A 22,221-nucleotide genomic window follows, 5' to 3' on the forward strand; every position below is an offset into this window, starting at 1 on the left:
ATTTGAAATGATAATAAAACTTTTAAGTATATATTTAGAGAGAAAAAATGATATTAAATGAAGTCATGAACATAGATTAACTGTTGCATTATTATTGATTATATATCTCGGGTCATGAATCTCAAGTAGACTAGAATTATAATTAATTTTTTTGTGTAGGTTGAAGGGTCGACCAACTTATTGCCCGCTCATGAAGTTCAAACGCGGCTTAAAAACAGCTTTTGAACTTATAATTAATTTCATACGTATCCTAGACACTTTTATTTATTATAAAATAGAAAAATAATATGCTACGTATCTTATGTGAGCTCCTTATATGAGCATCAGTCTTGTTTAACGTGCATTTAGCGTTGTTTGTTTCAATTTATATACTCCTATTGATTCTAATACATTAAAAAATGTTATTGCAATTTTTAATTTTAAAAAATTTATAAAAGTCAAAGATTGATATGATTTGCTTGTTTGCTCTATAATTTCAAATAAAATAATAATAAAATAAATCAAATGAGAGTGATGCTCATTATAATAAGCTTACAGTAAGATACGTAGCATATTATTTCTCTATAAAATAAGTCATTATAATTGTGATATATCAGATTTACTAATGATATTGGTTTTAGTTTCTCCTTTCACTATTTGTATAAATCTCTTATAATATCAAATTTAAATAATTTAAGCCCAACAATAAATATTGAACCCAATTTATTTGTCAAAAAACAAAGGCCTAAAATATACCTTCTCCTATCTCAGATTCAATTCAACAATGGAAAAGCTATAAATAAGAAATTTAATGCTATCGCTGACCAAGAACAATCCTTTGAAGACCTTCGTCAGTCAACTCACTCTTTGTGCAAAACCCCAAAACCACTGAAACAAGAATTACAAATAAAAATTGAATCTTTGCGCCGCGTTCAAAATGGGAGTCTGATCAATTCTTCAATTTTGAAGTGCGTGAATCGATCATCGAGATAATGGGGGAGGCGCGTGTTAGATCTAGATGTTTTTTGTGTGTGATCGTCGTGTTAGTTTTGTTTGGTTTGTTTTCGCCCCTTTCAGCTCAGAGCCGCAGCCCCAAGAATGTGCAGGTCGCCCTTAGAGCTAAGTGGTCTGGCACTCCACTTCTTCTAGAAGCTGGGTACTCTCTCTCTCTCTCTCATACTGTAATAGCTACATTAGCTTTGATTAACATTGGCTATATGGTTATGAAATTGAAGCATTGTATCTTGGTTTGCATTTGCAATTGCTTGTATTGAATGGCTGCATTAGCTTTAATTGACATTGATCATGATTGTAGGGGAGTCTTTGATGAGCTGAGCTGGTTTGTTAGCTTCAATTCTGATTTCAATTTTTTGAATTTGGTAGGGAATTGTTATCTAAAGAGTGGAAAGATTTGTTCTGGGATTTCGTGGAATCATGGATCCACGCGGTGGATTTGGATTCGGATTTGAGGACTGCAAAAGATTGCTTGAAGAAAATAGCTGAGCATGGGAAGTCTCTGTTGAGTGAACCATTAGCATCAGTGTTTGAATTCTCTCTAACTCTTAGGTCAGCTTCACCTAGACTAGTGCTGTATCGCCAGTTAGCGGAGGAATCTCTTTCGTCTTTTCCTCTAGCTGATGATGGAGGGACATCAGAACCGAGTGAAACTGCGAAGCTTGATATTTCTGAAGCGTTGCTTTTGGGAAAGAACGTCAAGAGTCCTGGAAATAAATGTTGCTGGGTTGACACCGGTGGTTCCCTGTTCTTTGATGTCAAAGATTTGCACAAGTGGCTGGAAAATCCCGTTGACACGTAAGTCCAGCTCTAGGTTGTTCTCGTCTGATTATTCGAGGATATGAGAGATTTATTATAGACTTTTATGTTTTATACTTCCAGTCAAGATAATGTGAATTTCCAGCATTGTTTTGAACTATACCTTTTGTGCCTACAGAAAGGATAATGCATTTCAGTCTCCAGAGATTTTTGACTTTGATCATGTCCATCCGGACTCAACTGCTGGAAGTCCCACTGCCATTCTCTATGGAGCTCTTGGGACTGAGTGCTTTAAGGAATTTCATACGGCCTTGTCAGAAGCTGCTAAAAATGTAAATGCTCAGAAACAGAATTTCTCTCTTTTTTAACTATGCTAATCTTCTGGTCTGAGTGTTTCTGGAATTCAATTCTTCTTAGGATATGATAGGAAAACTTTTGTCTTAATAAGTTACAAATTTATTAGAAAAATAAGAAAGTAGGCAGGACAAAGTAGGCTAGGAGATTTCAAGGATACAGAAGAATATTAGAGGAGGTGGTATGGAGTTAAGTTTTTAAGTTACATGGTGGGCCTCAACCTGCAAAGATTCTAAGGCCTCGTTTGTGTTGAATATTGGAAAAGATTGGAGCTGTATTTGTGGTTAGCCTGACTTCACCTTCGGGAATTTCTCATCCCTTTCTGTTCCATAGGGTTGTTATCCTCATAACGCACACTATGATCTTGTTTATTTAGCTAACTAGTTTATCCTTCCACTTTTGAACTATGTGAGTTTTGTAAAGTGTTCCGTTGTTTTGGGGCCGGCATACTTATGTCCCTACTTCCTACCCAATGACTGTCAAGACCAGAGATATTCTCCACTTTTTATATTTGTAATGCCACTCATCCTCCTTAGTTGGGTGATATAACTAGAAGGACTCTTCCGTTTCTTATTCATCTATTATTTTCTGACCATTTTTTATCAACCCTTTAGGGAAAAGCCAAGTATGTTGTCAGATCCGTATTGCCTTCTGGATGCGAACAAAAAACTTCTCCTTGTGGAGCCATTGGCACTGGCGATTCTGTAAACTTGGGTGGCTATGGTGTAGAGCTAGCACTGAAGAATATGGAATACAAAGCTATGGATGATAGTGCAATAAAGAAAGGTAAAATCCCATGTCCTTGCTAGATTGATAAATCAATGATGGCATGAGTAAGTAATGTGGTTATGATGCATTTAATATCATACTAATACTCTTTGACACAGAACTCTTACATTGTCCAACCGTAATTTTTTTCCAAACAGTCTAATTTCATTGGACTTTGAGATTGTTTGTAGCTTAATTGCATTTACTTGGAAAAACAACTAGCCTCCCTGATAATTAACAATAGTGTGACATACCGTGATTCTAAAGGTTTTTTTATAACCATAACAGGTGTGACTCTTGAAGATCCCCATACTGAAGATCTTAGCCAAGAAGTCAGAGGATTCATTTTCTCCCGCATTTTGGTTTGTTCATCCTCTCACCTCTTCATACAAAATTTATCTGTCAACTGTAATGTAATGGATGGAAGGCAAGAGAATGAAACATGAATAGCTGTGTCATTTTTGATTTGATGTTTGGACTCTCTTCAGTTTAAATTATCTGATATACATATCAAAAGGATGGAAAGTAATTACAGTGACTAAATCTTATACCCCTACGAATTAGGGCAGTTATGCAGTCATAGACTCTGAGCATACATTCACTTGTGGAAACAGATATATAAAGAGTGAGATATATGATAAATACTTAATTACTCATGCATTTCACTGTTGTTCTCAATAATGGGAGAGTCGAGACATTAAGGTTGCCTATGCTGTATGTAAAAGTAGCTTATCTCATCGAGGACCTAGATGAGATGCTGACTACCAGTAAATATTTTTGTGAAGTCTACAATAGAGAACATTCAATGAGAAAGAAAGTTTTTTTTTTTAAACTTAAAGCTTTGAATCATCAGTAATCTTGTGTGCATCACAAAGAAAGTCATACAGTATGATAAGGAAATATATTTTAATCAAGATTGAATGTGGTGTATGTAAATCCTATAGACCAGTTAATTTATTGTTGAAAAATCTTTGTGCTTGTGCAGGAACGTAAGCCAGAGCTAACATCTGAAGTAATGGCTTTTAGGGATTATCTATTGTCATCTACTATTTCTGATACACTGGATGTTTGGGAACTAAAAGGTAATTCTATCATTGTAGCTTAAACAACGCATTATAAAATATAAAGTTTAATCATTTACAAACCTTTGTCTTTTTAACTGCACAGATTTAGGACATCAAACAGCACAACGGATAGTGCATGCCTCTGATCCTTTGCAGTCAATGCAGGAAATCAATCAAAATTTTCCTAGTGTTGTTTCTTCACTGTCTCGCATGAAGGTATTGTAATTTGTTTTGGAGATTATACAGACTTTGATATTAGATACTCCCTCTGTCCGCGAATAGGAGTCCCGTTTTTCCATTTTAGTCCGTCCGCGAATAGGAGTCCCGGTTCATTATTACTGTAAATGGTAAAGAGACCCCACATTCCACCAACTCATTCCACTCACATATCATTTAAAACTAATATATATATATATATATACATATATATATATATATATATATATATATAAATGGACCCCATATTCCACTAACTTTCTTCCACCCACTTTTCTTAACATTTCTTAAAACCCGTACCATAATGAAATGGGACTCTTATTCGCGGACAGAGGGAGTAGTAGTAATAATGTATAAGATGTGATCTGCATGTGACTGCTGCTCTTTAAAGACATCGTGTCTTTCTGTGAGCTGATGCCGTGTAATTAATATTTTGTAGCTAAATGATTCCATAAAAGATGAAATTATAGCCAACCAGCGAATGCTTCCACCCGGAAAGTCCTTAATGGCTCTGAATGGTGCCTTGCTGAATGTTGAAGATATAGACCTTCATCTGTAATGCTTCTTTCCTAAACCACTCATTTAGATGTTCTATTATTCTCTCTTCAATTTAATTCAATCCTTGACAAGGAAAATAAAAATGCCTCTAATAATTATTGGTCTATTATTTATCGGGGTTGGCGGTGCATTGGCCCTTTACCTTCATCTCATGGAAACAAGTTTTGAGGCAGTTTGGCTTGCATTAGATTCTGCCACAATCATTTTAAGAGCGTTCTTTATGCTTCACATGCAAAAATGTCAAATGTTAAGGAGGGTTGTTGTACTGACTTTATGTTGGTCACTTTGGTTTGAGAGATCTTGTGTGGTATAGGACTAGTTCAGAGTTTTGTGGTGGGTCTCAAATCATGAGGAATTTAAGACTTTCTCTTATTTATTTTATGCAACAGAAAGTCAGAGTTAGGTAGGCTTTGGAGTTGTATAATTAGCTATAAAGCTGTAATTAGTCTGTTTATAACTCGATTTAGTCAGTGTATTAACTGCACAGAGAGAGAGAGAGAGAGAGAGAAAGAGAGAGAGAGAGAGAGAGAGAAGTCTTCAGATATTTGTGCAATTTTTGTCCAAAAAAACTTGTTCCCAATTATAATTCTTTTAATGTTGTGTTGTGCAGGTTGTTTGACATGGCACACCAGGAGTTGACACTGGCCGATCAGTACAGAAAACTGAAGGTATTGAAATTCCACCAAGCATACAATTTTATTTGACTATAAGAAGTAGAAGAACTCCAACTATCTTTTGGAATTTCATTTATCCTGAATGATATATATTGAGGCTATTCCAGAAAGTTCCCACCTGTGTGATGGTTCAATGCTAGATCTTTTGGCCTGCAATCTTCCCTCCCTGCACTGTGCTTGATCTCATTGAATATCTCATGTATTTGAATACTAATAATGAATGTTGATAAAATCCTAGATCCCTCCAAGCACCGTAAGGAAATTCCTCTCGGTTTTGCCACCTTCAGAGACACATGCATTTCGTGTTGATTTTCGTTCAGACCATGTTCATTACATCAATAACTTGGAAGTAGATGCCATGTACAAGCGCTGGAGAAGCAATTTAAATGAGGTATAGCTATTTTTTTTGTTATTGGACTTAGATTACTTGCAGATTAAATTGATTACATGTTCTTACACGATGAGATCGTAGATCTTGATGCCAGTCTTCCCTGGACAATTACGATACATTCGAAAAAATCTGTTCCATGCAGTTTTTGTTTTGGATCCTGCATCTCCTTGTGGGCTTGAGGCAAGTTTTCCATTCTGCATATCACATGTGCTTCATTTATATGATATTCGATATCCGATGCCTTTGGTAATCAATTGGAATGTTGCAGACAATTGACACTATCATTGCCTTGTTTGAGAACAATCTTCCTATGAGATTTGGTGTGATATTGTACTCAGCAAAGTTAGTCGAAGGGATTGAAGCAAATGATGGTGAACTTCCAGTTGCTCGTCTAAAGTATGATGAAGACATTTCAAGTTTGGTAAGTGGAGTATTTAGCTTACAAAGTAATAAAAATGTCTGTGTTTTCTTGTTTTTCTCTTATATGTCTCCGACTCTCCAGTAATATGTAAATGTTTCTTCAAGAATTCAAGTATCTTGTACGGCCTATCATCTTCTTTAGTCTTTGGTTGAATTATCATCCTCCAAAAACCCCAAACATTACTCACCTTCTCCAACAAATTTCTTCCCAAGCAATATTCTTTTCCTAGACATGTGTAGTAACAACAATCAAACGCATACGGCCTCGTTCCTATCTTCTAGGGCTGGTGACATATTTGTGTGATATACTAGTCAAAACATAACCAAACATTATCTTGAAGTCTTGTTACGTTCTTTACTTAGGTTTAGGCGTTCTGCCTAAGCTTCTTGGAACCCTTGATTATTTTCATTCTATAATCAGCAAACATAGCTCTTTTTCTTCCTTGGAGATAATTTGTAATTAAAATCAGCAAAGAGAATTTTCAGTCCTATATAGTGTAACTCGGAACAATTTTCTTTGAAGGAGCTTCTGACTGCACAAATTACATGATCTTAGGGTGAGCAAATCATAACTATTCATTATATTGTATTGAAGAAGGTGGCTTCTTGATAAACCTGTATAAATATTATGACCCTTGAAGTCAGTTTTTGGTTTTGTGTGGTGAAGAAGGAAAACAGCCTTGTGGTGTAATATCGAGGTCTAGGATATTGTGCTTACAATTATGAATTTTCTCTTAGATGTTTTAATAGTTGCACTTAGATATTTTAATATAATTGAACTCTCTTTCTCTCTCTCTCTCCTGTTTTCCTAGACTAGGGACCAATTATATGGTATAAGAAACTGAAAGAAATTTTCTTGGTAATGTGAAAAAAGAGAGAACACACTGTATCTATACTTTGTTTGACCCTATGACCTTGATGAACCACTCTTTACTCTCCTGATGATGTGTTGTTTCAATTTGTCAGATCATACGCCTCTTCAATTACATCAAAGAAAATCATGGTGCTCCAACGGCTTTCCAGTTCTTGAGCAATGTAAGAGTCTGATGCGCAAAGAGTGATATATTGGGCATTCTTACTTACTCGAACTTTGTGGCACTAATTCCCTTGTGGGAATCTGGTATTTGGTTCCAATTTCTATGGGTTTGGATTATCCATTCCCTATTGTGTGATCCTGTTAGAGACTTACAGTTGGACAGCTACTCACTTATCCAAACATATAATTATTGATCTATGCTTTATCATCAGTTGGGTGTCATCGTCTAGAAATTGTACTCTATTATACACATATTTTAATCTGTATTTCACAATCACAGGTGAACAAATTGAGAATGGATTCAGGTGCAGAGGATGGTCCCGAAGTGCATCATGTTGAAGGGGCTTTTGTGGAAACAGTGCTGTAAGACTTTTAAATTTACCTTCTTGTAACTGTGATCTTGTTGTAATTTTTCCTCTCATCTACAAGGGTCATTGATTCTCCAATTGAATATATGTGTTGTTGGTGAAATTCTTGCCAATTTTCAGAGATCTAATTATAATTTGCCCTTTTAGGCCTAGGGTGAAAACGCCCCCTCAAGAGACTCTATTGAAATTGGAGAAGGACCAAACTTTGAACGAGCTGTCTGTGGAGAGCACCATGTTTGCCTTTAAACTGGGCTTTGCTAAGCTTGAGTGTTCTCTATTGATGAATGGACTTGTCTATGAACCTAACGAGGTACTCTTTTGCCATCCAATAAAATATTCTGATTTATTAGCATTGAACTTTATTGGGGTTGATTTGTATGAGTCATGTGTGAGTTAGTTACATCATATCTTTTGGTAATTCCTAAGTATTTGTATCATTTAGCATTTATCGGCTTCAGAAACTGATTTTTGCCATCATATTGAATTTAGAATATGTGACTCATTCTTTGAAAATAACTTTTGTACTTGTTTAAGATGTATTACTAGTTTCTTTCATGTATCATATTGAGTGTGTTTATCCAATCCTTTTAATGCTTGGCACTATTTCTTTGTGAATGGATAATTGGCTATTCCTAAATCACAGAATCAAGCTTCAGAATCTTTGTGTTTAGTTAATGTGATTTTGTTGTTGGTTCTTCCATTACCAGGAGGCTCTTATGAATGCCATGAATGAAGAACTTCCCAGAATACAAGAGCAAGTATACTATGGACAAATAAATTCCCATACAGATGTTCTGGACAAATTTCTCTCTGAAAGTGGTGTTCAGCGTTATAACCCAAAGGTCAATTTTGATCACATGTTCATAATTAAATTTGGTTCTGTACATGTTTATCACTTCGTGTTCCTTTTTTGGTGTGTTTCTCTGGCTAAAGCTCTTCGAACCTTTGATCCTGCAGATAATTGCAGATGGTAAGGTCGTCAAACCAAAGTTTGTCTCCTTGTGTGAATCAATTCTGGTGAAAGAATCAGTATTGAATGACCTCCACTACTTGCATTCATCTGAAAGTAAGTTCTTGGTGATAAATATCAAGAATGTTAGCCTTCATCTTATATTAAATATCTGATCTTGAGCATTTTATTTCAGCATTTGATGATGTGAAGCCTGTCACTCATATTCTTGCTGTTGATGCCACTTCAAAGAAAGGGATGAAGTTGCTACATGAAGGAATTCGCTATCTGGTGATATTAATGTTGCAGTTCGTTTAATTTAATAGTATTCATAATATCATTTCTCCATTGATAGGTTTTGTTTAGGATATCTACACTATGCCCTAGATATTTGATAGCCGCCCTCTTTAAAAGAAAAGCACTTAAAAGTACTGGATGTGACCCTTGTAGTCCTCGATTGAGCCTATATCCCTTTTCAGTTGACCAGGACGTTAAACAGGATAAATGGGAAACTAGGAACTGCTTCAGCAAGTTCCATTCACTTTGTCGCCCATTTCATTGATATAGTTAGAAATACTAGTTATGTTTTATAATTCCAACACTAATTGATTGCATGGTTTACTTGTTCCGAAATGTTTTCCTCTATTTCTTCTTTGTGATAACGCTTGCATTATGTTTCAGATTGGTGGCACCAAATATGCTCGGATTGGTGTGTTGTTTAATGTCAATGATGATGCAACTTTACCAAGTCTCCTTTTCATGGAAGTCTTCAAAACCGCAGTATCCTCATATGGGTTAGTTGAGCTTGTGATTTTGGTAGCCCCCTTCTCCCCTCTTTCCCATGCTATTTCGTCTTATAGTCTCTCTTATTTGCTTTGCAGACATAAAAAAGGAGTGCTACAGTTTATCGATCAACTCTGTTCATTCTACGAAAAGGAATATATGTCGTCTTCTGGAGCTACCGAAAACCATCAGGCACTTATTGATAAGGTGGTACAGTTAGCAGATGCAAATGGGTTGCCATCAAAGGGCTTCGTATCTGCCTGCTCGGGATTTTCTGCTGAAAATTTTAGGGGTTACTTAAAGAAGGTTTGTTTTTCTTCTTCTTCTGGTGTTCTGTACCACTAAGTCATGAGTTTTCTCTTTAGTCACATTTCTTTTTCTCACATAGATGTAAGTACTATTTTAGCATGGAGCAAATTAATGGAATGTGGTCAGGGTCAGAGTTGTTGCCATCATCTTTTCAATTATTCTAGATGCTTGTTGTCTCCATATACTTATACAAGATTCAATTGGACGCTGAATTCTTGCATGGTCCAAGGGGCCTCTTGTCTATCAATGTAAAACTATCCATCTGTGGTGTGACAAAGATTCTCTATCAATGGTTATTCCATCATGCAATCCAGGTTGCAATAGCGAGATACGACATGACAACCAAGCCAACAAAATAGTCTAGCGCTTAAAAATACGGAGTACCAGTTTTGGCACTAGAAAATTAGAATACAAAAGAAATTCACTGAAATAAAGACATTAACCTTGCACACTCTGTGGACTCTTGTTTCGCGAGTGGGGCTAGAAAAGTTTGCTGTTATATTCTATATGTACCCAAAGTAGATATATCAGTGCCCAAATTATTTATAGATATGTCCTACATACACTGTTGACATTTTGCTCAATGCATGTGCAGGTGACCCAGTTCTTGTATAGGACTATTGGTCTTGAATTTGGGGTCAATGCAGTTATTACCAATGGCAGAGTGAGCATCCTTTCACTAATCTTGATATATATTGCAGACTTTGGATCAGCCTGTGCTCGTAATAATTTTTTGAAATAGTTTGCACTTTGCATTTAGTTGCAATTGTCTGTTTGGTTTGAATGTAATAGGAGGCTCTTTGAATATGTGAGGAATTCATTTAGTTGGTGGGACTGGATTGGGTTTTGAAGTTGCTTGTTTTTTTATAAAGAATATTGGTTAATATATTGTGTTTCATAAACTCATAATGCATTCGATTTACCACATTTTCCCCAGCTGAGTTGCTTTTTGGCAATTAATTAAATAATTCTTGTACTCACTCAGGGTCCTTGTATATTCCATTTTGTTCCACAGGTGGTCCGACTCTTTGATGGTAGTACATTCTTGAGCCACGATTTGCATCTTCTTGAATCCTTAGAGTTCAAGCAGCGTATTAAACATATTGCTGAAATCATTGAAGAGATAAAATGGGAAGGTATTGATCCAGATGTGTTGACAAGGTACATCGATGGTCTAGGCTCATTTGCTGTTAAATCCATAATGTCACTGTATTCTTGTAAATTAGTTCTATGTTTGAAATCGTATGAAGAGAATAGTATCTTAAATGCTGCATAGTACTCTTTACCCTACCAGTTTTATGCTACTGTCTTTGCTAGCTCAGTTTCAGCACATTTTTTCATTCATATCCATTAAGCTGCGAATAACATATTTAGTTTTTTCCTCTTTGCAGCAAATTCATCAGTGACATTGTTATGGCCATCTCATCCTCAACTTCTACAAGGGATCGAAGCTCTGAAGGTGCCCGTTTTGAAATTCTGAATGCTGATTACAGGTACGGACTACTTGTTTGCAAGAATTATTTTATTTGGAGGTGGGAAAGGGATATGATAATTTGCTCGGTGTTCCTTTTCGACTCATTTTTGCCATGTCCTTATATAACACGTTGGCATTCTTGGATAATGCAGTTGATTCCTTTTATGCGGTCACTTCAAAAGCTTTTAAGTCAATTGCTATCAAATTTCCTCCTTGAATCGGTGCATGAAAGTGATATAATTGGTTAATAGGATTACAATTTTCTTCAGGATCATTCTCTTGCGTCGATAGTTTCTCTTATTCTGAAGAATCTGAACTTCTAATTTTCAACTCAGTGTATTCACCAAAATCCTGTTTGGTTGTTTGATCTGTACTGCATATGATGTATTATCAGATGATATATATCTTGACAATGCATTATGTTTGATCAATTTGTGCATCTAATGTGGATGATTGCATGAAGTACTTTGTTTAGTAAAATTTAAACATTAATAAAGAGAATAAGTCTAAACTTTCTGCAGTTTGCTCATTGACTAAACACCTTCTGCGATAAAACTTTCTGCAGTGCTGTTATTTTGCAAAACGAAAATTCAAGCATCCATATTGATGCCGTGATTGATCCCTTGAGTCCTTCTGGCCAAAAGCTTGCAGCTCTTCTTCGGATTCTGTCGAAGTATGTACAACCAAGCATGCGACTTGTGCTCAATCCAATGGTAAGAGTGTCGAATCAAAAGCTGCCTCAGGATACCTTACTGAAAATTTACATCATATACCATGAAGCAAAATGTGCTATGTAGCATAAAGCGAGACTATAAGAACAAACTGTCCTATGCATCAACCCAGAACCTTATTTTGTTATTTAAGTCTTAATTTTCTCTGAAGCTTATGTCGGATTAACTGATTAAGTATCAATGTATTAAGTTGGAAAGGCTATCCTGCATTTGCTTCCTGTTAAAGGCAAAAAGAAATTTAAAATTTTACCTCATGTTTACGAGTATATTGTTATTTATGTGCCCAAATTTTATTGGACAATCTTTATGGATACGTCACTGAGTATGTCACTAAGCCTTAAAAAATAATGACTAAATTTGTTAGTTTTTCCTGGCAGAGTTCTCTAGTGGATCTTCCTTTGAAGAATTATTACAGATATGTAGTGCCAACAATTGTAAGTGTTAACACTCTTAGCCCATCACCCATTTATTTCAGATTCCGTTGCTTCCTGTCCTCACTGTCATTGACTTTTCAGGATGACTTCAGTGCAACGGATCATGTCGTGCATGGTCCCAGAGCATTTTTCGCGAACATGCCACTATCTAAGACTCTCACCATGAATCTCGATGTTCCCGAACCATGGCTAGTTCAGCCTGTAGTTGCTGTGTAAGTTTATGAAAAAGCCCTGCAAGCATTGGCATGTCAAAAATTCATTACGAGAAATGTTCTGCAAGCATTGATATGTTTCCTTTAACATTTAATTTTAATAAGTGTGATAATTTGCAGCCATGACCTGGACAACATATTGCTAGAGAATCTCGGGGACACCAGGACCTTGCAAGCAGTGTTTGAACTCGAAGCTCTTGTCCTCACAGGTACTGTTTTTGCTTCATTATTGAGTTTGATAATCAGTCAAAGATACTAATGGAGTAATACGCAATCAGGTCATTGCTCTGAGAAGGATCACGAAGCCCCTCGGGGCCTGCAGTTGATTCTAGGGACTAAGCATGCTCCCCACTTGGTCGATACTCTTGTGATGGCAAATTTGGGCTACTGGCAAATGAAGGTTCTTCCTGGGGTATGGTACTTGCAGATGGCACCAGGCAGAAGTTCCGAGCTGTATGTCATGAAGGAAGATGGTGAAGGAGCCGGTGACACGACTTTGTCGAAACGAATCACAATAGATGACTTACGGGGTAAATTGGTTCATATGGAAGTGATTAAGAAGAAGGGCATGGAGCGAGAGAAACTCTTACTGCCGGCTGATGATGATAGTCACTCTAATAAGAAAAAGGTAAGAAGCTATGAAATTCACCTATATGTTTTACTCTGTGTATAATGCCCCTATAAATTTTTGTTTATTAGCTTCAGAATCTTATTTTTTGGGGATTTTTTCGAATAAATGTTCAGGGATCTCAAAACGGCTGGAACTCAAATATCCTCAAATGGGCTTCTGGATTTATTGGAGGAAAAGAACAGTCAAAGAAAGACGTGAGCAGTTCCTTGGTAATATTAAAACTCGTTAATGGACATTCCTATATACTTATGCTTTTTCACAAGATTATGCTTCTCAAATAATTTCACAATTCATTGCAGAAGCCAGGAAGTGGTGGTCGTCATGGGGAAAAAATCAATATATTCTCGGTTGCATCTGGGCACCTGTAAGTCCTTATATCTCCACTTCGACAATTAATTTAAGCCCATGGTTGGAAATTTGGTTTAAACAAAAACAAATAAATAGATTCAAACAAAATAAACGGCTTTAAGGGTGAGCATCTAGTGTTTCTTTCCTTGACACTTGGTATGTGAATTGGAATTGGTGTGTCAAATTTTAAACTCTCTGCATTTACATCTAACGTGTGACACACTACTTTTATGCAGGTATGAGCGTTTTCTCAAAATTATGATTTTAAGTGTCCTGAAAAATACAGATCGACCGGTCAAGTTTTGGTTTATAAAGAACTATCTTTCTCCTCAGTTCAAGGTTTGCCCTTCACTTTTGTCACCACCTCCGTCCCATATATATTGACACATTTCTTTCGGGAATGGGATTTTATGGAAGTTGACTTAAAGGTGAAAAAACATGTCAAATTGTCAATATATACAGGGCAGAGGGAGTGATATTTGTTGTTCTCTTTGCTAATCTCAACTTTATCTGTATAAAATTATCTATCATCCGCTTAAGCATTACTTACGATTTTTGGCAGGATGTGATCCCTCATATGGCAAATGAATATGGCTTCGAGTATGAATTGATCACGTACAAGTGGCCTACATGGCTTCACAAACAAAAGGAGAAACAGCGAATAATATGGGCGTATAAAATCCTTTTTCTTGATGTCATTTTCCCACTTGCCCTAGAAAAGGTATATTATGGTTGCTTTAATGATGGTTCGTTTCGATCTACTGCAACTATATACGTAAATGTGGTTTCTCAAACTGCAGGTTATATTTGTTGATGCCGATCAGATCGTGAGGGCAGACATGGGAGAACTTTATGATATGGATTTAAAAGGACGGCCCCTCGCGTATACTCCTTTCTGTGACAATAACAAAGACATGGATGGCTATCGGTTCTGGAAACAAGTAAATCCCCCTTTTTATTTATCGATCTTTTCCTTGTGGTCGTAACTTCTAAGGAGATTAAATTTTTAATCAATCATTATAGCTGATTGATTTTTAATTTTGTGAACAGGGATTCTGGAGAGACCATTTGCAAGGAAGACCGTATCATATTAGGTATTTGTCTTTTCGTTTCTTTTGGAATTCAATATCTTTTCATTCTGATAAACAAGCCTAACGTGGGGTGGGATGCTTCTGTAGTGCATTATATGTCGTTGATTTGGTCAAATTTCGGGAGACAGCAGCAGGGGATCAGTTAAGAGTGGTTTACGAAACCCTAAGCAAAGACCCCAACAGTCTCTCTAATCTCGATCAGGTACATGATGAGTTTATTTGGTTGCTTCAACTCTGCCTTTTCCGGTTTTCTTGAATAACGGGTAATGCCATGCCGCTCTTTGGGATTTAGTCCCACAATCCCACAAGGTTTGAAAACGGAGTATCAAATCACGAAGTTGCAATATTTCTCGATTGTATGTACATAATGACGCCTTTTAGTGATTTTTTATTTTCTTATCTTTTTTTAATTAAACATCTTCAAAGCCACTGTTTTGTGCATGGATGGGAAAATTGAGAGAAATTGAAACTTCATAATTTAATACTCCGTATTTCTTTTTCAGACCTTATGAACCAAACTTCGTGATTGAAATCGACTATTAATCCTAGTATTTTGTGTGAAAGTGACGCGTTGGTGATGAGATTTGATGTGTGTTTCAGGATCTTCCAAACTATGCTCAGCACATGGTGCCCATCTTCTCCCTGCCACAAGAATGGCTGTGGTGCGAGTCGTGGTGTGGCAACGCAACAAAAACCAAGGCGAAAACCATAGATCTGTGCAACAACCCCATGACTAAGGAGCCCAAGCTTCAGGTTTTTTTTCCCAACTCCTCAACTCTCGACACCCACTTCACGTCTCTGCCTTCATCACTTCTCAGCTTTCGTCTTTCGTCTTTCGTCCTCTGCTTTCTTGTAGGGAGCGAGAAGAATAGTCGCAGAGTGGCCAGATCTTGATCTAGAAGCCAGGCGCTTCACCGCCAAATTTCTGGGCGAGGATATCGAACCCAAAGAGCAAGTCGCACTGCCTCCCCCCGAAATCCAGAAACCAGCTGCAGATTACTCAGCAGAGGACGCGGAATCAAAAGCAGAATTGTGAATGCAACGGATTCTTGAGCGAAAATTCGACACGTTAAAGTTTTGCGAAACCCCTTGGTCTAACACTGTGAATCAATGTTTACACAATGCAGTATTTGCAAAAATGTGCAGCATTGGTCTAACAATGTAGTCTAGATAGTTCTCAGTGATAGAAGAAGAGACTCATTTTTGTCTGCAAAATGCATAGTAAGATTTTTGTTACGAAACTGAATTATTCATAGTTCTGTTGTTCAATTTGTAGTGGTTTTTTTCTTCTGATTTATGATGATTATAAGGCAAATGGGTGACATTTGCTCAAGTTGTCGATGAAATACGGAGTATGCAAAATGTGATCTGTATGGTGGTTAATTAACTTAATTGATTTATATCTATACATATATAAAAGGAAAGGAGAATTTTGAAGAAAATGACAATAATGTCATCATTATTCATGAATTATTTCATAAACTTGTGGAAATAAAAAGTTTACATTCTTTTGGTGATAATTATGGAAAGTGGAAGTGAAAAGTTTTTAATATAATAAGATTGTCATTATAGATTTTTTAAAATAGAATAGCATGCCTAATCTGCGGCATCTCCGACTCTGTGAACTACTACGCACAACACACTTAATTACACACTACATTTCTTTCTTATAGAAAACCAAATACCACTGTGCACTAACACATCATTGACATCAGTGATTTTTGTGAAGTATAGGGATATTTTATTTCCTTTCTAGAAGGCTTGATGCTGACAATAGATATTCCTCCAATTTAATCTACAATATTATAGAGTATTATCGAATAAAATAAATCATATCCGAGAATATTCTGTAATGTATCCAATATTGCACGGTTGCACCAATATAAATAGCCATCTACTATGCTTCGATCTTGAGAAATCCTATTTTAGATATCTATTCTGGCTCCAAGCAAAGAAATAGCCATATACTATGCTTCGATCTTGAGAAATCCTATTTTAGATATCTATTTTGGCTCCGAGCAATGGCTCCATAATAAAGCAACGGAAGGATAGCTATGTTAGTGATTTTAAATATATTGATGATCACGTATGCTATGATGATAGTGAGGTGATTTTTGTATTACTACTTTAGAAAAAAAATTATACCCAGTTGATTTCTAAATCTCTAATTTACTAAAGCTCAAAACTGTTGAGGATATATAGGAATTTAATCATTGTACACCGAATTATAATTAGAACCTTGCATAAAATGCAAACAATTTTGCTTTTTTTTTGGTAAGATTCAAAAAATATGCTGCTATATCTATTTGTAAGGGTGTCAATCGGGCCAGCCCAAAGGGTTTCGGGCTAACTCTATCGCGTTTCGGGTCAATCGGGTTGTATTTTTTCGGATTATAAAAATTCAACTCTAATCCTAGAAGCTCGGGTTTCATGCTAACCCAACGGGTTAATTAGGTTGCTACCGATAAAATTAACATGCGATCAATCTAATAAATAATTATGAAAATTAGTTTTATTTATAAAATGTAAAACATTTAATTATGATAGATTTGATAATTTGAGATATATACTGAAACTCAAACATGAACATGAACAAATATTAATATTTGAGATTTGTGCAAAATGAAGTATAAACATATTTCAAGAAAATTTAAAGCATGTTTTAGAAATAAATATATTTTTTTAGTAAATTTAAAGTTTCTAATTTATTTATCTATTATTATATTAATAATTTATGTATTTAATATAGAATTAAAAGTTATTTTTATAGTTATATATATTATACAAGGGGAGTGATCAATTGCTAACTCATCATTTAATTGTTAACTACAACTAATTTAAGATCATAGGATTTTAGAAAACTAGTGGTTTACAATTTGCCACGTGTAATTTTTCGTTTTTATTAATTAAATTGTAAAAGATAAAAAAAACTACCAAATTAGGGTTTTGGACTAAAATGTAAATATGGTGTTTCGAAGATATCAACACAATGTTTTGAGAATGTTAACACATTGCTTATATTGATATTTTACATATATTATATTAACATATTTTATATATCATGTTGCAGTTTAAAAAATTGAAAATTTTCGAATTTTTTTTCAAATTTTGACATCGAAACATATGCAAGAGAGATCTCGTTAGAATCTTTATCAAATTATCTTTAATTTGATATATGTTGTGAGAAAAAATAATTTAAATCGAGAAAGTTATATGCATTTTAACATTATGAGATATTTTTCAAAAGTTAGTTACAACTAATTTATTGTAAATTGACCTTAATACCCTTATTTACGTATTTTTTTATCGTATTGACATTCCGGGGTTAATAATCTAGGCCTTTAATTTGAATATCTAATGACTATTATTTAGTTGTAGTTAGTAATTAAGTATTGAGTTAGCAATATAACACTCTCCTATTATACAAATAATCAATGAAGTGACGAATTATGAGTCAAATAAATAGAACAATAGAAATTTTATCGGGTTTTCGGATCTGGCCCTAACATGTTGCGAGTTAATCGGGTGCAGGCTAATCGGGTTGTAATTTTATCGGGCTATGAATTTTCAACTCTAACCCTATAAATTTGGCGGGCTATTGTGGGTTGCACTCCTATTTGATACCCTCAAAACTGCATAGAATCACTTCACAATCTGAACTTACTTAACTGCTCTTTTCGTGACGAGCAATTTCCCGAGCCAAAGACTTGGAGCACAAGACGACTGACTGCAACTGACTGCAGTTGCTAGAGCCCGAACGTTGTTCAACATCAGCATCACCAGTAATCTTTACACGAGCACACACCGCCGTGGAAGTGGTGGAAGCGGTTTCTATCACGAACTACTATCTCTAGGTCCATGGTGCCCGACACAAACTTGATGAACTCATGACAGTCTCCACAGATACGAAGGTTCTTGAAAATCCTGATCTTCCCAGCAGCACTGCCCTTGTTTATGAGAGCCAACCCCAAAGCCAACCTCTCACTGTGATGCAAAAGATTATCCACCCTTTCCTTGCCCGAAACATTGTGAAGCGCGTGCTTTGCATCCGGTGCATACCCTGCTTCAGTCACCGCGTCTCCCAACTCCTCCAACTTCTGATGGATATCCGACAGCCTCGGATGGGATGCATCCTGAGATAGGAAGACATGAACTTGAGCATCAACCTCGACCCAGCTGCAACCAGGTTCCTTCTTCACGCCTTTACTAGACATGGATGCTCGTACCCTAGAGGCATCGTCCCACCTCCCTTTTGCAGCGTAGAGATTAGCTAGCAAAACGTAGTTTGAATCTGTTTCAGGATCCATTTCGAAAAGTTTCTCAGCAGCTTTTTCACCCAATTCCACATTTCCATGGATTCTGCAAGCACCGAGTACATTCTCCCATATCAATGCATTTGGAGTTAGCTCCATGTCTTTGATAAGGCGTTCAACCTCACTGAATTTGCCTGCTCGGCCAAGCATATCGATCAAGCAAGCATAGTGCTCGATACTGGGAGAGATGCCGTAGGATTCCCTCATTGAGTGAAAATATTTTTTTCCTTGTTCAACTAATCCCATGTGGCTGCAGGCACAAAGGATACCTAGAAATGTGATTTCATCAGGGAGCAGTCTGTCGTTCATCATTCTATTAAATGCTTCAAGCGCCTTATCGCCCTCTCCGTGCTGAGCATATCCGCATATCATTGTGTTCCACATTACAGTATCGCGCAGTTCCATCCCATCAAACAGGATTTCAGCATCATTGATGTATCCACATTTCCCGTACATGTCAACCAGTGCGCTAGATACGAAGATGTCGGAAGACAGCCCTGCTTTAACCGCCAATGAGTGCAACTGTCGTCCACTCTCAAGGCTGGCAATCCCGGAGCAACCCCTCAAACAGCTAGCAACGGTGAACTCGTTAGGAGCAACACCTTCTCTCCTCATCTCATTGAAACAACGAGCTGCCTTTTCTCCTTGATTCGTCTGTGAGAAACCTGAGATCATAACTGTCCAAGTGAATACATCTCTTTCATTCAACGTGTTAAATATGGCTTCCACATCCTGCATCCACCCACACTTGGCATACATGTCGATCAGAGCAGTCCCAACATAACCATCTCTGTCGAATTTGTCTTTTATTATGTGGGCATGAATTTGTCTCCCAACTTCAACATTCGAAAGGCTTGAAGATGACCTTAAAGTGCTAATATAAGTATACATATTGGGCCTAAAACCATCAACAAGCATCTGTCTGAAAATCTTGCTTCCTTCATGAGAAGTTTCATCATCATGGAATCCAGACAAAAGGGCGTTCCAAGTAATGACATCTCGATTAGTCATTCTATTGAAGATACAGTACCCGTCTGACACTGACCCAAGCTTCGTGTACATGGAAATCAACGCATTACTCAACAAATCATCAGATTCAAGCCCAACTTTGTAAGCACAGCCATGAATGCTTCGACCATAGCGCAGGTCACCTATATTTGCAGCAGCACTAGCAATACTTGAGAGGGTGAATTGATTAGGCCTCATCCCAGATTCCGTCATCTGTTGAAACAACTTGGCTGCTTCTTCCTTCAGACCTTGATTATCAAGCACACTGATAATCGAGCTCCACGCAACTATATCAGGATTGCTTATCTTCCCAAACACTTTTAAGGCGTCATCAGCCACTCCACATTTCGAGTACATATTAACTAGACTACATGTAACAAAATCATCAAGCTCACCACCAACCTTGATCGCCATTGAATGGATCGCTTGACCGGCTCTAAGAGCACCGGAGCTAGCTATCCCTTTCAAAACAATCGATAACGTGAAGTTACTAAACCTCAATTCTGCCTCATCCATTTTCAAAAACAATCTTAAGACCGCCTCTCCATTTCCCACCTGTGCATAACCATTAAGCAAAGCACTCCACAAGAAATCATTTTTCTCCGGCATCATACAGAAAACACCATCCGCATACTCCAGCTCCCCACATTTCGAATACAGGTCAATCAAAGAGGAGCCAATGTAAACATCCGACAGAAGGCCAACCTTAACCACCTCCGCGTGCACTTGCTTCCCAAAATCCAAATCCAACGACAGCGAGCAGCCCTTCAGGACAGTGGCCAAAGTGAACTCGTTCGGCCTCACATCATCCCTCCTCATTTCACAGAACAACTCGACGCTCTTTATCCCATTCCCTCGAGCTACATAACCCGATATCAGAGCAGTCCACGACACCACGTCTTTAACCGGCATTTTCTTAAACACACGCCACGAACACTCCAACGCCCGACATTTTGCATAGAAGTTAATCAAAGAAACCCAGAGATGCACATCAGGCTCAGTCCCTCTTCGAACAATACAGCCATGAATCGCCCTCCCTTCTCTAAAACACATTCCAGTCGCACAATCCCTCAGCTTTTCCGAATACCATTTAATCCTGTTTTCCCCGTTCGACGCTTTTACCACATACAAAGATCGTATCTTTTCCGGTTTTCTTCTCCAATCCACCCTTTCCCCAATTCTCGCAGCAGAAGTCGAAATTGACGAACAAGAGCCGAGCAATTTCGGGAGATGGTTTTTACTCAGGCAAAACGTCGAACACCTGGCGGGAACTCCGTACAGAGTTGAGAGAACGCCTCTGATTGCGGTTTGTGGTGGACTCCGCATTTGTGTAAAGCCAAAATCGCATCCCATTAGCTTATTCACGAGTAATAAATGGTAATCATTAGTGTATTTATTGGTTGTAGAAGGCTTGGCAAAAGCTGTGGAGTTGCGGCTGCGGCGGCGGGGGAGCTTCAATTAGGCGTTTCTCTCCGCCTACGATGAGCAGTTCCTCCTCACTAACCTCCGAGCTACACCGGTTCCTCCTCAGCCACGTCGACATTGTCGTCTTCCCGCCATTTCGCCTCCCTTGCTAGTTGCTGTCTGTTGCTATAGTTTATTTACAGAGCTCTCTATCTCTCTCTTCTTAGTTTGGACCTAACTGTTGGGCCCAATTATATTTGGGCCGAAATTAACGGGCTTAGGAAAAGCCCATAATCTAGTCGTGGATTCATAAATTCGAAGCCCGCTAAATTGTTGGCTATTTTTTAGGTAAAGCCCAAAAGTTAGGGCAATAGAGTGATGAGTCATGATTGGTCGTTAATACCATCAACTTTGGCTTATTTTTTAATTTTTTCTACAAACTTAAAACTTTGCGTAAATATCACAAATTTCATATTTTGTTTCTGATTTCTCACTATACTTAAGATTGAATTTGACATGGCTAAATTATTAAAGTGTCAAATACTAGCAAATAGTCGTTAATATCATGAACTTGACTGAATTTCAAATCTTTTCCACAAACTTTAAATTTATTAAGAGATATTATGAATTTCAGTATTATAATTGTTGTCATTGTCAAGGAAAAATTATGAAATTTGATCGTGAGGTTTGTCTCAAAACTTTAAAAACATACTTCAAAAGCTATGAATTTTAAATGTTTTCTCAATTTTTTTGATAAATCTAATTTGCACAAAGTTATATGGTTTGTATCTAATGCGATATTAAAAAATTCTACAAGGATGAGACCGTTTGTGAATTTATTATTTTTCTCAGTACATGATCAATTTGAATAATTCAACCACATTATCATTTGCCAAATCAATAACATATTAATGCATGATGAATCTCCAACTT

General features: G+C 36.9%; 1 protein-coding gene and 1 pseudogene across 2 annotated transcripts; one reads left to right on the forward strand and one right to left on the reverse strand.

The window, feature by feature from the left end:
- The first annotated feature begins 778 nt into the window (after positions 1-778).
- Positions 779-15,832, forward strand: EBS1 (EMS-MUTAGENIZED BRI1 SUPPRESSOR 1). Of its 2 annotated transcripts, none has more exons than XM_048114515.2 (37): positions 779-1,135; positions 1,363-1,791; positions 1,931-2,084; positions 2,721-2,892; positions 3,163-3,236; positions 3,860-3,956; positions 4,042-4,154; positions 4,594-4,709; positions 5,323-5,380; positions 5,625-5,777; positions 5,859-5,957; positions 6,046-6,198; positions 7,164-7,232; positions 7,514-7,596; positions 7,749-7,911; positions 8,309-8,443; positions 8,559-8,667; positions 8,747-8,841; positions 9,232-9,344; positions 9,432-9,639; positions 10,238-10,306; positions 10,658-10,803; positions 11,034-11,135; positions 11,682-11,829; positions 12,225-12,281; positions 12,363-12,493; positions 12,614-12,702; positions 12,772-13,121; positions 13,238-13,333; positions 13,424-13,488; positions 13,709-13,811; positions 14,035-14,193; positions 14,273-14,413; positions 14,523-14,566; positions 14,651-14,765; positions 15,164-15,316; positions 15,420-15,832. In XM_048114515.2, exons 1-37 carry the CDS (start codon positions 972-974, stop codon positions 15,597-15,599), a joined length of 4,905 nt encoding a protein of 1,634 aa, XP_047970472.1. In that variant the 5' UTR covers positions 779-971; the 3' UTR covers positions 15,600-15,832. The 2 variants fall into 2 exon arrangements, with proteins under 2 accessions (XP_047970472.1, XP_047970473.1); XM_048114516.2 differs by having other exon boundaries at positions 13,427-13,488.
- Positions 15,833-17,998: 2,166 nt separating this feature from the next.
- LOC125211763 (pentatricopeptide repeat-containing protein At4g14850 pseudogene) lies at positions 17,999-21,457 on the reverse strand (annotated as a pseudogene).
- Positions 21,458-22,221: the final 764 nt, after the last annotated feature.

This window comes from Salvia hispanica, chromosome 3, assembly GCF_029641045.1.
Source record: "Salvia hispanica isolate PSC_SH4W2 chromosome 3, Shi_PSC_v1, whole genome shotgun sequence".
NCBI lineage: Eukaryota > Viridiplantae > Streptophyta > Magnoliopsida > Lamiales > Lamiaceae > Salvia > Salvia hispanica.